Source organism: Octopus bimaculoides, chromosome 9, assembly GCF_001194135.2.
Source record: "Octopus bimaculoides isolate UCB-OBI-ISO-001 chromosome 9, ASM119413v2, whole genome shotgun sequence".
Classification (NCBI taxonomy): Eukaryota; Metazoa; Mollusca; class Cephalopoda; order Octopoda; family Octopodidae; genus Octopus; species Octopus bimaculoides.
Genome location: NC_068989.1, coordinates 67,225,307 through 67,241,051, shown reverse-complemented (window position 1 = coordinate 67,241,051; position 15,745 = coordinate 67,225,307). Strand labels below are relative to the sequence as shown.

At 35.5% G+C, this 15,745-nt stretch overlaps 1 protein-coding gene across 1 annotated transcript in view; it reads left to right on the top strand.

Annotated features, from left to right (window-relative positions):
• Positions 1–935: 935 nt before the first annotated feature.
• Positions 936–15,745, top strand: part of LOC106883046 (annexin A7) — a 58,823-nt gene continuing 44,013 nt past the window's right edge. The window contains exon 1 of the mRNA XM_014933919.2: positions 936–1,097. Coding sequence (XP_014789405.1) covers positions 1,095–1,097 — 3 coding nt within the window. The 5' untranslated portion in view covers positions 936–1,094. The remainder of the gene's footprint in view (positions 1,098–15,745) is intronic.

Sequence of the window (15,745 nt, the reverse complement as noted above, 5' to 3'; positions counted from 1 at the left end):
CAGTGTGTTAGAATTAAGATGTAATACATATGTAAAAACTAACGTTTCTTTTTTCCGAGCTGAAATTTGAAACCGAATCTAAGGATTTTCGCTCGTCTGATCCACCACTGGCCAAACAGGCGCGAAAGAAATTCCTTTGTCCAGTCAAAAAATGATGGAATGCTTTTCCCTTCGACCGACGACCTGAGCCGTGTCATTTAAGGTTCAAGTGGACAGGGGACGACTTACATAGGTAGAAATTACTCCTGTGATATGTTTGTCCTTCTAGCCGTCAGACATACGACAGAGGCAGATAGCTACAGGCAAGACAGCCAACAGGTATCTTCCGCCAGTTAAGCAGCCAACAGGGAACCACGTATTCAGCATGAACGACTCAACACAGCAGCAGATGGAGAACATAAACAGACACTACTGAATGACCAACGCACACAAAACATGCCCGCTTCTACCTCATCATATCGACACAATATTTCCCCTGTTATTTTCTTCTTCGACAACTCGAAGTAAGTTGGTAATGTCAGGTAGTGAATTTTTTGGTGTATACAAGTAAATGCAAATATCGTTTAAATAAATTATTTAAACCACAATCCGATGCTTTCCCATTATTTTACATTGATGTCGTCCGTATGCCTATTTCATCTGCTACCTCAACATCTTTTGCTACACCTACTCCACAACATATATATACAAAGAATGAGTGAGAGAGAGAAAGAGAGAAGGAAAGCGTCAGGGGTGTGTCAGAGACGTCAGAAAAAAGAATAAGAGAGAGGGGGAAGGTGAAGCTAAAAGAAATGAGAGAGAGAGAAGGAACAAGAAAGTTATAAGAAGCAGCCAGGGACGATAGAGAGAAAGAGACAGGAAGCCAGAGAAGGAGAGAGTGAGAGAGAGAGGGCAAACAGAAAGAGCGGGTACACAGAGACAAAATGGGTGAGTAGAGAGAGAAAGAAAGAGTGAGAGGAGGGAAAAGAAAGAACGAAAGAGGGACAGGGAGAGAGAGAGAGAGTGTGTGTGTTAGAACCCACCTACCTAACTTCATTCGGTTTTCGAAGTCCTGTATTACTTAAAACTCTGAGAAACTCATTATTTCAACAACGATGGTAAGTATCTGGTTTGGTTTTTTTAGTTTTTGATCATAATATGACAGTTAGTAACATTACTGGAAAACTAATTAACACGAGAAACTCGATACTTCATCGATTTTTTTCCTCACCTCTTTCAGAAATGTCGTAGTGCGACAATAATTCTTTAGTTGATCGAGTGCTCGACCCAGCTTTGATTTTGTATTATCTCCGAAAAAAAAAAAAAATCCATCGAAATTATTATTTCTACATAATTAGTTTAACTTATATTAATATAGTAAAGTGGGTGAGTTGGCATGAACTGGATTGCGAGACCTAATTACTAAGATCAGCGTATATACTTTCGTCCTTCTGCGTTCGAATCCAGATAGGGGTTCACTTAAACTTTGGATTTTCTGAACAAATCTATCTTAATATTTCGTTATTAGATACCCCTAAAAATAAAAGTTCATACCTGTTGTTGTTTGACCCCATGTCAGTCCTGCTGGAGCATTCCAGCTGTGACCATCCCCATTTTTTTCTATTCACGCACAGGAAATCTACAATTCCATCATCCGAGGTGTTCCTCGTTTAAGACTATAGTTTAGCAGATATTTCTAACAATTCAAATTTTTTTTACTGAGGTTAAATTCAATCTACTGTATTCTTCCACCAACCTATTTTTATTCTTACAAAGCATCTTATACGCGAATGGAATAATAAAACTAAAGCTACAAAATGCCATGTTTTCTATCATTCTAAATTATTAAGATCGATGATATCGATTGATACCCTTCCCTCGAAATTGGTACCTAGATCAAAACGATTATCTATATATATTTTTCTTTATTAATATTCTTCTCTGCATTCACATCTGCATGAAGTCAATACAGACATCCCGTTTATGTTTGTGTATGTCTGTATCTGTGTATGCTTGCGTGTGTGCATGTATGTATATATTTGCAAGGACAGTAAGCGGCTAATCAACCTTTATTTAGTTAATTTGACTGCAGTATATAACTGGTATTCTTGGTTCCTGCGAGGATTATAATGATGATATTCTTTCGATTTAGGATCATAAATTGTAATTGAAAAATTGTCGGCAATCAGAATTGATATTTGAATGGATTTATTTTTTTAATTCAAATTTTTTTTTTTTTAATGGAGCATGGATAGCGGGAAACCTTAAAAATTCGAAAAGTTTCCATTGTTGAAATAATAGGAACCCAAGGAAATTATTATTATTTTTTTTTTTAGGTAAAAAAAAAAAAAGAGAAAGAAAAAGGATAAGGTGTCTGTCTATCCGACCCGTCCGTCTGGACATTGTCAAATGCTGTCAATGTTACCATTTTTCAGCCTTTATGAAGGCGCTTGTTTTTGTGGTTGGGCATTCGGCTTACGACCGTAAGGCTGTAATTTCGATTCCTGGCGGCACGTTGTGCAAAACATTTAATTTCAGAAGATGGCAAAAATAAGTAGTACCTGTATTTCGAAGGGCCAACCTTGTCACATTCTCCCTGAGAATTACTTTAAGGGTATGCGTATCTTTGGAGTGCTCGACCATTTGCACGAATAGGCTGTTCCGTTGATCGAGCACTTGGAAATACTCGTCGTTGTAAGCGACGGAGTGCTAGTTCATAAACCGAAAGAATGCTAAAACGATGCATTTTCGTCATCACAGACCCATTTTACATTTGTTCATTAAAATTGTTCACAGACACCAAACAGCAACAGAAACACGTAAAAACATCCAGACACATATTCCAGAACCCACTCTCATCACTATACTATCGATATACGAATACAATCAATGTTTAATGTTGGGAGTATTGATCAGTTGTGACGTTCAGTCTTTCTAAAAGACTTGAACGGGTCCTAAAGAAGTTTATAGAAAAACTGTGTTGTTACTATTTGGAAAGGACAAAGAAGTTCTATATCGAAAATTACTCCCAACTTTGTAGATTTAAGCTTTCAGAGTCTATGAGGGATTCGTTGATTGTTCCCACTAGCGTGGCAAGAGTTATAACGATCTGGTGGGCAAAGGTACTTTTTAGCACCCTGGGGGTGAATGTACTTTTAGTACCACTTTCTTGCCCCTCCCCTCTGTTACTTTATTTTTGTTGAAATACATTGGTTTTGTTTTAATTCATTTGTGAAAAATGATGAAGAGTTTAGGAAAATAACTTTAAAGTCATACAAATGTGACGAAATAGTTTTAAACAGTTGTAATATATAATTCAGTTAATTTAATCCATTTAATATCAGTCTAGTTTTCAGCTGTCTTAGATTGGGAATTAAATTATACAAAACAAAGAATGTTGGTTAGAGAATAAAGAGTGGAAATAGATTTTTTTCTTCAAAAATTTTAAATACGTTAAAAAGTTTTATTTGTAAACAGTTTTTTTTAGTTGATTTGAAAACACGAAATATACCAATGGGAACAGCTCAATATTATTGCGTTATTATTTTTAATTCAGTATGTATTAGTCTGTTACATGTCACATGACAGATTTCTTTGGAAGTATAGTTTTGTTACTACGGGTAATATCAGGAAACAGCATAAACATACAAGAATTGTAATTTAATCTTTATCTAATTTCTTGGTGCTTATCCAAAATGATAAAATGAATACAATTTTTCGAAAGAAAGATATTTATTACCTCAAAATAAAATTAAAACAAATTTCTCGTTTACATAACTTCCATATACTTTCATTCACTCTCTCCCTCTCTGTCTGTCTGTCTCTTCTGTAAGATTCTTACATTCTCTCTCCCTCACCGTGAGTGTATGTAGACTTCTTCCTTTATTTATTGTCTACCACCGAGCCTCGTATGCAGTGGTGGACTGGCCAAGTTGCTAGCTTGCCCGATGACAAGTGGGCCCCTGCGTCACTAGAATCCATATAGGCGGGTGGGGGGCGTGTTAGTATCTAAGGAGCCTAGCCCCTCAAGTTTGAGAATTTTTTATTCACTCCTGGAAGAATGTATTAATTATTTCAGCCTGGTTGTGTTTATAGACAGTTGAAAAGAATACTTTTAACAAAAAATAAATTAATTAATTAATCAAAAAAAATAAATGATAGCATTGTAGTTGCGGGTGGGTCCCCTTAGTCTCTTGGCAACTAATATGTTTAGACTCAGTCCGCCACTGCTCGTATGTACATCCATTCTGCACCTTTTATGTTTAACCCCTCTCTCTTTTTATGTGCTGTCTAGCGTGACTGGAGGGATCAACCAACCATCCATCAAACACCTTAGTTTCAACTTCAATAATTTCTTCCGTTTCTGATCCATGCATGGAAATATGCTATAAACTTTGCCCACTTAAAGCTAGCTTTTTGTGTGTTTAACATTGTTAGCAGGAAATTAAGACTGCAGTTGTTCATTCCTCACTTGTCTTAATTATAGTTGTTACTATAATTATTATTGTTTGTCTCTTTGATTTATATGTAGTTAACACAACACTGTCGTTAACGCATATATTACTACTTAAATTCCAGCAACTGAACAACAGTTAATAGCTTTCAAAACAACAAGAAGTATTAGTCCAAACTTTATTTTTGCTTCTTATCTTTTACCATTTACTTGTTTCAGATGTAGGACTGTGGCCATACTGGGGCACCATTTTGAAGGGTTTAGTCAAACAAGTCGACTCTTATACTTAATTTGAAGCCTGGAACTGATTCTTTTGCTCTCTTTTGCTGAATTGCTAAGTTACGGGGATGTAATCAACCAGCACTAGTTCTCAAGCTGTGGTGAAAGACAAACACACAGATACACTCTCACATATACATGATGGGCTTCTTTCAATTTCCAAACAAATCCACTCACAAGAGGCTATAGTAGAAGACACTTGTCCAAGATGCCCTGTAGTGGGACTGTACCCAAAACCACTTGCAAGATTCATAATCACACAACTTTTACAAATCTTACAAAGCCATAGGGAAAACATTTTGTCTAAAGAGCAAAACAGAATTGAAAACTGAAATTATTCCAATGTAAATAAAGGCACAAATGTTGGTGTGTGGTTAAGAAACTTGCTTTCCAACCTTGTGGTTTCAGGTTCAGTCTCACTGCATGGCACCTTGGGCAAATGTTTTCTATTGTTGCCTCAGGCCAACCAAAGCCTTGTGAATGGCTTTGATAGATGAAAACTGAAAGATGCCCATCATATATGTATATAAGTGTAGATATATGTCCAGTTCTTGGCATCACATGATGGTTGTTGTAAATAAGTATCACTGCTGTGCAAGTGACATTGTTCTTTCCCATTCGTCTGTGGAAAACAATTTTGGCTGTAGGGAAATTTTGGAAACATGAAGGTTGGCAACAAGAAGGGCATCTGACTTTAGGAAAATATACTTCCATGAACTCTGTCTGATCCATGCAATCATGGGAAAAATGAATGTTAAATGATGTTGGTAATAGTTAGACATACTTACATAAGTGTGAACCACACCCTGCCGATTCTATTTCTTCACAACTTTCAGAAAAATGGATATTTTTTAAATGAAATTTTCTACAAATATGCTTCAGATGGTGTAGATTTTGATTATATTAGAATTTGTTGTGAAAAACTTTTTCTGGGAGTGGGAAGAAGAGTTTCAAAAAATTCATGAGTTGGCTTTGTTTCGTGTGTGTGTGTGTGTGTGTGTGTGTGTGTGCCCACCAATATTTTTTTCTATATTAAATTCTTATATAATAGCAATGTACTCTTAATTGTCCCATGTTGGAACAACAGTATGTTGGAACATACTGGTATGTCCCCCTCCCCTAGCATAAGCCAACTTGCCCCACCATGGAGCATGTCAGGACATTCAGACATGAATCACAAATATTAACTTTCTTCAAGAATCTCTCTATGCCATTACTGAACGGGTTTACTGAGTTTATTGTAAATATGTATATAACTATACCAATGATGATGATGATGTGGATTTACCAATACAGCCATATGTTGAAAAATAAGCCTTTTTGTGAGATATGTTCCAACTAAGTCTACTTTCCTCTGTCCTAAAATTTCTAGCACAAGTTTTTTTTTGTTATGCATTTATAATGTTCTTCTATATGTATTCAAACAACATCTGCACATCCAGTCAGTCTGTGATGTTATTGTTATGCTAATATTATGGCATTGGATGTGCATGGTCAGTACTGAAGATTAAAGGGACAATGAATTGGCCGACAGAGACAGTTTTATGGTGTTCCACTTGGATTAACTCAATTGTTACAGATGCCTGAAGTTTTTAAGTTTGAAAGCCATTCAGATTTAGATAATATGTCTCCAGGATTGACAATGAAACAAAAACAACCTGGGAAAATACAAAAAGAAACTTGAGCAAAACGAATATGTTGAATGCTTAAAAGTTACTTATTATAAAATGTCATTATTACAGATTTTTTAATTTGCTGAAAGTTATTACGCTAGCATCCTCAAAACAAAAACATTTCTTAGAAGAAAATAGAAATACATTTCAAAGTAATTGCGAATTGAAAACTCATTTCAATATATATATATTTAGGATGTGTTTTTATTTTTTAAGAATGTTCTTCTTTTTTGGATGTTCTAAAAAATATATTACTTCTCTGATGCTTTAGGGTGTGCGTCTTTTTGGGATATATGAACTACTGGCTATGTGTGTGTGTGTGTGTGTGTGTATATATATATATATATATATATGCATACACGAAGGGGTGCTGAAAAGTTCCTGGCTTTGGGTAAAAGAAAATATAGGGGGATCAGTTAATTATGATTTTATTAAATATATTCCATTCTCAGATTCACACACTTATTGCAGCAGTCCTTCAGTTTTTTTAAGCTCTGTAACAGAACTCGAAAGGTTGGGCCTCCAACCAGGCCTTTTGCGATACCCTTAAGGGTAGGAACTTTTCAGTACCCCCTTGTGTATATATATATATATATATATATATATATATATATATACAGCAGAATTGATACTGGTGCTGGTGCCACATAAAATGCAGCCAGTGCACTCTGTGGAGTGGTTGGCATTAGGAAGGGTATCCAGCTGTAAAAAAGTATCTCAGAACAGACAATAGAGCCTGGTGCAGGCCCTGGTCTTACCAGCTCCAGTCAAACAGTGCAAGCCATGCCAACATGGAAAATGGAGATTAAATGATGATGATGATGATGATACACTCACATACACAATATGTGTGTGTGTGTGTGTGTGTGTGTGTGTTGTAATTATTGTAAATACAAAAATTTTGGTATTTTAATACCATCATTATATTTCTCAGTCATTTGGTCAATATAATTATGTAAAGGAATCTGTTTCTCAAGAAATTGACCTAGATTGATTAAAGTCTTATGAGTTGGTTCCTCAAGTCATTAATTAAATGATAAATGATTTATATAAGATAAAAAAAAAACTTAAGATGGATAATTTTCTCAGAGAACTTTACATGATTAAAAAAAAAAAATTGTGATTTTTTTTTGCAAACTTGACTAAAGTGGTTTGCTTCACAATCATGAATTCTTGAGTTTGATACCACTGCATGGAATCTTGGGATGCATTAGGTTAGATAGACAAGAACTGTGTGGTTATCCATTGGACAGGTTGTACCTGTAATTCAAAAGTCCTTGGCCTGAATATTACATGAAGGGTACATGTGTCTGTGGAATACTCAGTCACCTAGCAGAAGTCCTGTACATTTATACTGTATTTACTAAGGTGAGCAGGGTCACCAAAAGTGCCTTTGCAGTTGCTACTTAAAGTGATTTAAATTAAAACCTGTCATCAAAATTTCATGTTATTTTAAATTCCAATAACAACAAAGTTACTTTACTAAATTCTTTGTTAATCCTAAAATCAAATGAACCAGAAGCGATGTATTTCAACAGAAATATGGTAAGGAAAGCATTAAAGTAATCTAAATTTAAAACCTTCCATCAAAATTTCACATTAATTCATGTGCCAAATACCTGCTTCATAACGACCAAATTACTTTACTAAATTCTTCATTGCTTTCAAAATTATTTGAAACAACAACAGTGTGAAATTAAGGAATAAGTAGTTTAGTGGATTGAGTGACTGTATGATCATTGTAGAAACCGTAGTGGGATCCATCATTTCGTTTACAAGCTGTGGTTGCTTATATTAAATTGGAAATATTTATATACTGATATGGTGGGCTGGAAGAGGCCCCTGCACCAGATGGTTGGAAGTGATTTGGGGGGGGGGGGCTCAATGTCACTTTGCATCCTTAGAGGATGCAGAGTGCTAGCACAGGACTTCCAGCAATGGAGAGCACTCATGGAGTTAGTCAGCTCTACACATGATGACATTTCTGGAACCTGTAACCTGGGATGACCCCCAACCCCATCAAGCAAGAGCTTGAAGCAGACAAGCAAGCATGTTGATAAGAGCAGTGGATTAACAGAATCATTTGAATGCCAGGAAAAATTCCCCATGGTATTTGTCTTGGCTCTTTATATTCTAATTCTACCTATGATCAACTTTGCCGTGTTTGTTCCGTAGAGGTTGCACTATGTCACTTTGTATGCCACATCAGTACCGGCTTTCTTTCATTTTCTTAAGTTTTGGTTTTTTTGAATTTCAGCATCCTGAGGCTAATTATATGAAAGGAAATAATTTTCGGCACTTTCACAACCACCCTCACTCATTCTAACCAGCAACAGCAGTAGTAGTAATAGTAGTAGTAGTAGTGGTGGTGATAAAAAATAAAGTACCATTCAAGTTGTTTGATTTAAGTGACTTACCTGCTCTTGTGGAATTAGAAAATATTATTTGAATAATGATAGGAAATGTTATCTTTCTATTAGAAAATATTTGAAGATAGTATTGAAAGAGTTCAGAAAGAGGTAACTAACAAGCTTGATATCTTTAATTTAATTCTGCTGCTTTATGTATTACTAAACAAATACCAAGTGTGTGTTGTCTGGATTTTTTTTAAAGAGTAATGCCTGTTTTCTTTAACTGTTTAGTTACCCATATTGCTGTTGAAATACATGACCTTGTTTCAATAAATTTTTTAAAATAACAAAGAATTTGTTCTTTGCTACTCCTGGCACAAGGCCCAAAATTTTTTGGGAGGGGGCCAGTCGATTAGATCGACCCTAGTACACAACTGGTACTTAATTTGTCGACCCTGAAAAGATGAAAGGCAAAGTTGACCTTGGCGGAATTTGAACTCAGAACATAAAGACAGATGAAATACCAATAAGTATTTCGCCTGGTGTGCTAACATTTCTGCCAGCTTGCTGCCTTTACCCTTTCGTCACCGTATTTATTTTGAGATGCTCTGTGTTTCTTTCAATTATTTTAAATATAAAGAAAGAATTTAGTAAAATAACTTTGTTATCATTAAGCTAGTGTTAGGAACATAAAGTGTGATTAAGGTTTGGTAGAAGGAACATAAAGTGTGATTCAGTTAGGAACAAAAAGTGTGACTAAGGTTTGGTGGAAGATGTTAATTCAAAACTTATGAAAACAAGACATTTGTACTACAAAGCCAGAGCCGGTTTCAGCTGAGTTGGTAACGAAAGGGTCAACAAAGGATTTATTAAAATGACCGTGGCATTCTTAAGCTAGTGTTTTAATTTAAATCACTTTTGACCCTTTAGCATTTGAATTACTCTGTCAAATGCATGCTTACTTATTTGCATTGGTTTGAATTAATCATGCATTATCTTGTAACTTTGAGATTTCAATGATGTGATTGTTTTTAGAATGACATTATAAGAGAGGTGTGAGAGGCCGGATCTGTCCAGTTTGTACATAAAACAGGTTGAAAATTTGGGCTGGATACGGCCTGTTTAAATGCTAAATGGTTAAACAGGAAATTTGTGTTACATAACAAGGGCGGTTACATGTGAGATGGTATCAAAAGAGTTAAGTACTTGTTTCTGTTTAAACTGATACACATCTTAAGAAAGCTCAAGCTGCTCTAAATCTAGATATCTAGATAACTAATTCTCAGTCTTTTTGACTTTATGGTGTACTAAAGATCAGATGTTACAAAAACTTACTCATGAAGAGTTGGGAGAAAAAAAAGGAAACTATTCCTTATCTTTGTTTTATTAACCATACTTGTGACTTATAATCCTTTTTACTATAGGCTCAAGGCCTGACATTTTTGGGGAGGGGACCAGTTGATTACATCAACCCCAGTGTGTAACTGGTTCTTAATTTATTGACCCCGAAAGGATGAAAGGCAAAGTCAATCCTGGTGGCATTTGAACTCGGAATGTGATGACAGCAAAATACTGCTAAGCATTTCGCCTAGCCACCTTAACTTGTGTGTTACAATAAGTTATGAATAAGGTTTTTCTAAGGTGCTAAAACCATTAATATGAATTTTCTAAAACCTTAAATTATACTTTTAAAAATCCTGCAGTGCACTCACAGTGCACCCACCTAGTTGCACAGCAGTGCACAATGTTAGAACAGTGTCAACACTAGGAATAATTGAGTAATATCTAGCTTTGTAGGAATATTTAAGGAATAATCTAGCTTTTATTAGTGGATACTGAATTTAGTATTTTATTTTAAATAATGGCTTCAAATTTTATTTAAACAATTTTATTTAAAGCAATAATAGGGTGAATCATATCTCCAAAGTAATTGTACTCTGAATATCAACAAAGCTGACATCTATAAAGTGGCAATACTCCCAATGTAATAGCAATGAAGGTTGACATCTCCAACTTGGTGATACTCCAAGTAGCAAAAAAAAAAGCTTGATATCTACAAGTTGGTGATACTTCCAGTGACATTGAAACTTCACATCTTGGTGCTCTTTGGACTTGGTACTCCTGATATGACAATGAAGCTTGATATCTAGGAGTTGATATTCCAAGTAACAAAAGTAGCAAGCTGGCAGAATTGTTAGCACACTGGGCAAAATGCTTAACAGCATTTCATGTCTTTGTTATGAGTTCAAATTCCATCAAAGTCAACTTTATCTTTCATCCTTTAGGGGTCAATAAAATAAGTACCAGTTGACCTCTGGGGTTGATGTAATTGACTCACATTTTCCCCCAGAATTTACTGGCATTGTGCCAAAATGTGAAACAATATTTCAAGTAATAATGGCATCTTTTATCTACAAGGTGGCAATACCCCCAACACAATAGCAACAAAGTTTGATATATGTAAGCCATATATTTACAGGCTGTTGATGCTCCCAATACTCTTTTATGGCACAGTCTAGAGGAGAATCGATTTCCATGGCTCTTCTGAAACTGGTGAAATTTATAAGAAGTTTATAATGAGAATGAACATCTGTAAGTTCGGGGTGACACAAAATAAGAAGGATTTCCAAAGGGAGGTACACTCTAGGGAGGAAAAATTGAGTAAGTATGTTAGTGGAGTTCCTTGTGGTGAAGTTGAGATACAGTAGAAATGTCAAGAGTAGAAGAGACAGGCATGTTTGGTGGTATGTAACTGTCTAGTTCAGAAGAGTAGAGGCCATCATAGTAGAGACAGAAGTGTTAAAGAGAGGAGACAGAAAATCTATGGGCCAGAGGTTGCAGTGTGTTGGTTAGTCTTTGCTATACAATCAGATACCCCTCTTTTGGATGGTTTGTAATGTACAACAGTAACATCAGCTCCATAACTGTCTCAGGTATGGGAGCAGTATTTTATTGTGGATCTTACTTGAGCTCTTTGTAGAGTGTGAGCATTCCATATCAACCAACATATTTTCTGGTACTGGAAAAAGTGGATTATCCTTGGGATGCATTTTTTGCTATGTTTTATGTCATAGTATGGAGAACTAGAATAAATACAGCCTCATTTCCTTCCTACTGTGTTTAGAGGTTTGTGATATTATAATCCTCAGTTCATCTTTCATTCACTGATTTTTAGTATCAAAATTAATCAAGATTTTAATGACAAACTAGTTTAATATCCAAACAACTCTCCTATTCATTGTGAACTATTTTACATATTATTCTTTTTTTCTTATTCTTTTACTTGTTTCAATCATTTGACTGTGGCCTTGCTGGAGCACCGCCTTTGGTCGAACAAATCAACCCCAGGATTCTTTGTGAGCCTAGTACTTGTTTTATTGGTCTCTTTTGCCATATTGCTAAGTTACAGGTACATAAACACACCAACATCAGTTGCCAAGTGATGGTGGGGGGACAAACACATACGCACACACAAACATATACATATATATATATATATATATATATATATATATATATATATATATATATATATATATATATATATATGATGGGCTTCTTTCAGTTTCTGTCTACCAAATCCACTCACAACGCTTTGGTCAGCCTGAGGCTATAGCAGAAGACACTTGCCCAAGGTGCCACACAGTGGGACTGAACCTGGAACCATGTGGTTGGAAAGCAAGCCCCTTACCACACAGCCATATTAGTTTAAAAAAAAAACACTTTTGGTTTTATTGATTTCTTCTGCACCTTTTTGTTGTCTATTATATTGTTGTTATTGGTTGTTGGTGTTGTTGTTACTAGCTCTATAGTATTACTAAATGTGGAACACATTAAAGCAGCTGTAATTGTTTGGAGCTATTTTATGTTATTTTTTTCCAACATTTATTTATTCATTTAAGAAAATATGTAGAAACGTGATATTTATGCACTCTTCACTACATAATATATTTATAAACATTCATATGAAGTTCCATACATTTTTCCCACTATCAATTCTATTCATAAGGCATGGGTCAGCTTGTGGCAGTACTAAAGGCTCTTTGCCAAGGTACTGTACATAGCTATTCCATTATTTTATACTTCATATGGGTTATATCTTTTGCAAGGCTATAGTTTATTTCATTATTTCCATATATAGGCAATGGATAAAAATGGTTGAACCAGATTAAGTGATACCCCACAGATTAAATTCACTTTTAGTTGACTACATGTAATCGTGCTGGGATGTATATGTGTGTGTGTGTGTTTGTATGTGTGTATATGTGTATGTATGCATATTTGTGTGTGTGTGTGTGTGTATATATTTGTATTTACGTATCTGTTTATTTGTATATACATGTTTGTATATATGTATGCATATATATGTATGTGGATGTGTATATATATCATCATCATCATGAGATATATGGGTGTGTATATATATATATATGTGGGTGTGTATATATATATGTGGGTGTGTATATATATATATATATACAGACACACACACACACACACACAAACCACACGTGTTTGTGCATATATGGGTACAGGTCGTCACAAACAGTAAGCAACATGAAATACGAAACAAACAGTAAACATGAAATACAAGAACATATGAGTTGAATATGCAAACACCGAGAGAAACAAATGGAAAACATGACAAGTAACATAAAAAACGACCCTTCATCAGTTGTTGGCTGCCTATCTACTCCTCATTTTGAGCATTGAATGACAATATGAGTCTTCAAAGGCAGTTGCTCCCACAAAAGCCAAAATAAGATTTGGCATTTATGGAGGGTCAAAGTTGGTAACAAAAACAGTACAGTGGTGACATAGAAGGAAATCGAACAAAAACAAAGATGGAGGTTTGGCAAAAGAGAAGATAGAAGAGAGAGAGAGATAGAGAGAAAACGATTGGGGGAGAGAACAGTATAGGGTAGAGTTGCATCAAAAAGATTAAGGTAAACTTAACTGGAAATGGATGCGTGGTGTTCAAATAATAATATAAATAATATATATATATGCACACACACATGCATACACATATATAGATACAGGATGTCACAAACAGTAAACAGCATGAAATACAAGAACAAATGAGTTGAATACAGATCTATAGTTAAGAGATGAGGAATTATGTACATTGTTTACATTTGATGGATACTTGTCCTCATCTTGTTTGTTGTTAACACAATGTTTCGGCTGATATACCCTCCAGCCTTCATCAGGTGTTTTGGGGAAATTTCGAGCCTGGTTTCTCATTCCTAAGGTATTTTTCGATGTTGTTACTATTATTATTATTATTATTATTATTATTATTATTATGTATATATATTTGTATGTATAAGTCTATCCACTTGTCCATGCTTGCATAGGTTGGATAGAATTTGAGGCAGATTTTCTATGGTTGGGTTCCCTTCTTCTTGCCAATCCTCACTTATTATAAGCAAGGTAATTCTTCTCCATTGCTAGACATATTTTCGCAGACTTTTGGAATACATCATCTATAACTACCACTCAATGTCAAGACAAGGACACACACACACACACATATATCTGCACACCCATGCGTGCACACACACACACACACACACACACACACACTAAGGGCTATGGGCTATATTAGAAGATACCTTCCCAAGGTACCACGCAGTGGGGCTGAACACCAAATCCTATTGATGGAAAGCAAACTTCATAACTACACAGTTACACCTGCACCTAGTCTGTCTGTTTGTCTAGTGCATGAATAAATTAACTACTCTAATATATTAGTCTTGTTTGTAGAAATAACTCAATATTTCCTGATATATTTTTTTGTTTCATTGAAATTTAAGTCTCCCATCTGCTACTGCATGGTGGTAGGGTCCTCGTCATACTGTGCTACTGTTAGGGAGTGTGAGATATGGCTGAATAATTTATCACATATGAAACAGTTAGTGGTTATATTTAGAATGTTGGATAATAGTGGTATATGGAATTTACAAGACTGGAAAGGTTTTGTGTGCTATTGTTGATGTTATTAACCTTTATTAATTTATTTTATAGTTTTGCCATTGTTGACTGTAGCATAATAATTCATTAGTATTGATTTTTGTTTTCTATGTTTGATGTTGTTTTTGTTATTGCTGCTGCTGTTGTGTACCAAAGGCTAATATTTCTGTGAGTGAGAGTTGGGGTGAGTGAACTGGTACAACAGCAGTGTACACAGATCAATAAGATTTACAAGAAAAATCAATTACTGGCTGAGTTGATATTTTGCCTGACTATCAACCAGTGAATGAGTGGTTCATATCTTGTCACCAAAACTATTTTGTATTTGTTACCAATAGATGAGGGAAATAAAAATAACAAACCTCTCATCTGATTTTTATGAAATTTATTCAACAACTGGACTAAATTCTCAGCTACTTTATACTTTATACTACACTGTCAAAAGTAGTACTTATTCACATTCATCATCATCATCATCATCATTGTTTAACGTCCGCTTTCCATGCTAGCATGGGTTGGACGATTTGACTGAGGACTGGTGAAACTGGATGGCAACACCAGGCTCCAGTCTGATTTGGCAGAGTTTCTACAGCTGGATGCCCTTCCTAACGCCAACCACTCAGAGAGTGTAGTGGGTGCTTTTACGTGTCACCCGCACGAAAACGGCCACGCTCGAAATGGTGTCTTTTATGTGCCACCCGCACAAGCCAGTCCAGGGGCACTGGCAACGATCTCGCTCGAAAATCCTACAGGAGCCTACATTGTTTTAAATTAATCATACATAAGCGCAGGTGTGGCTGTGTGGTAAGAAGCTTGCTTCTCAACCACATGGTTCCAGGTTCAGTCCCACTGCCTGGCACCTTTGGTGAGTGTTTTCTATTATAGCCTCAGGCTGACCAAAGCCTTGTGAGTGGATTTGGTAGACAGAAACTGAAAGAATCCCATTTCTAACAAAACTGTCCGATGAACGGGAACGTGAAACTCAGAGTAACGGTTTTTTTGTTATATTTCTGCTGCTTTTAAATAAAGCATAT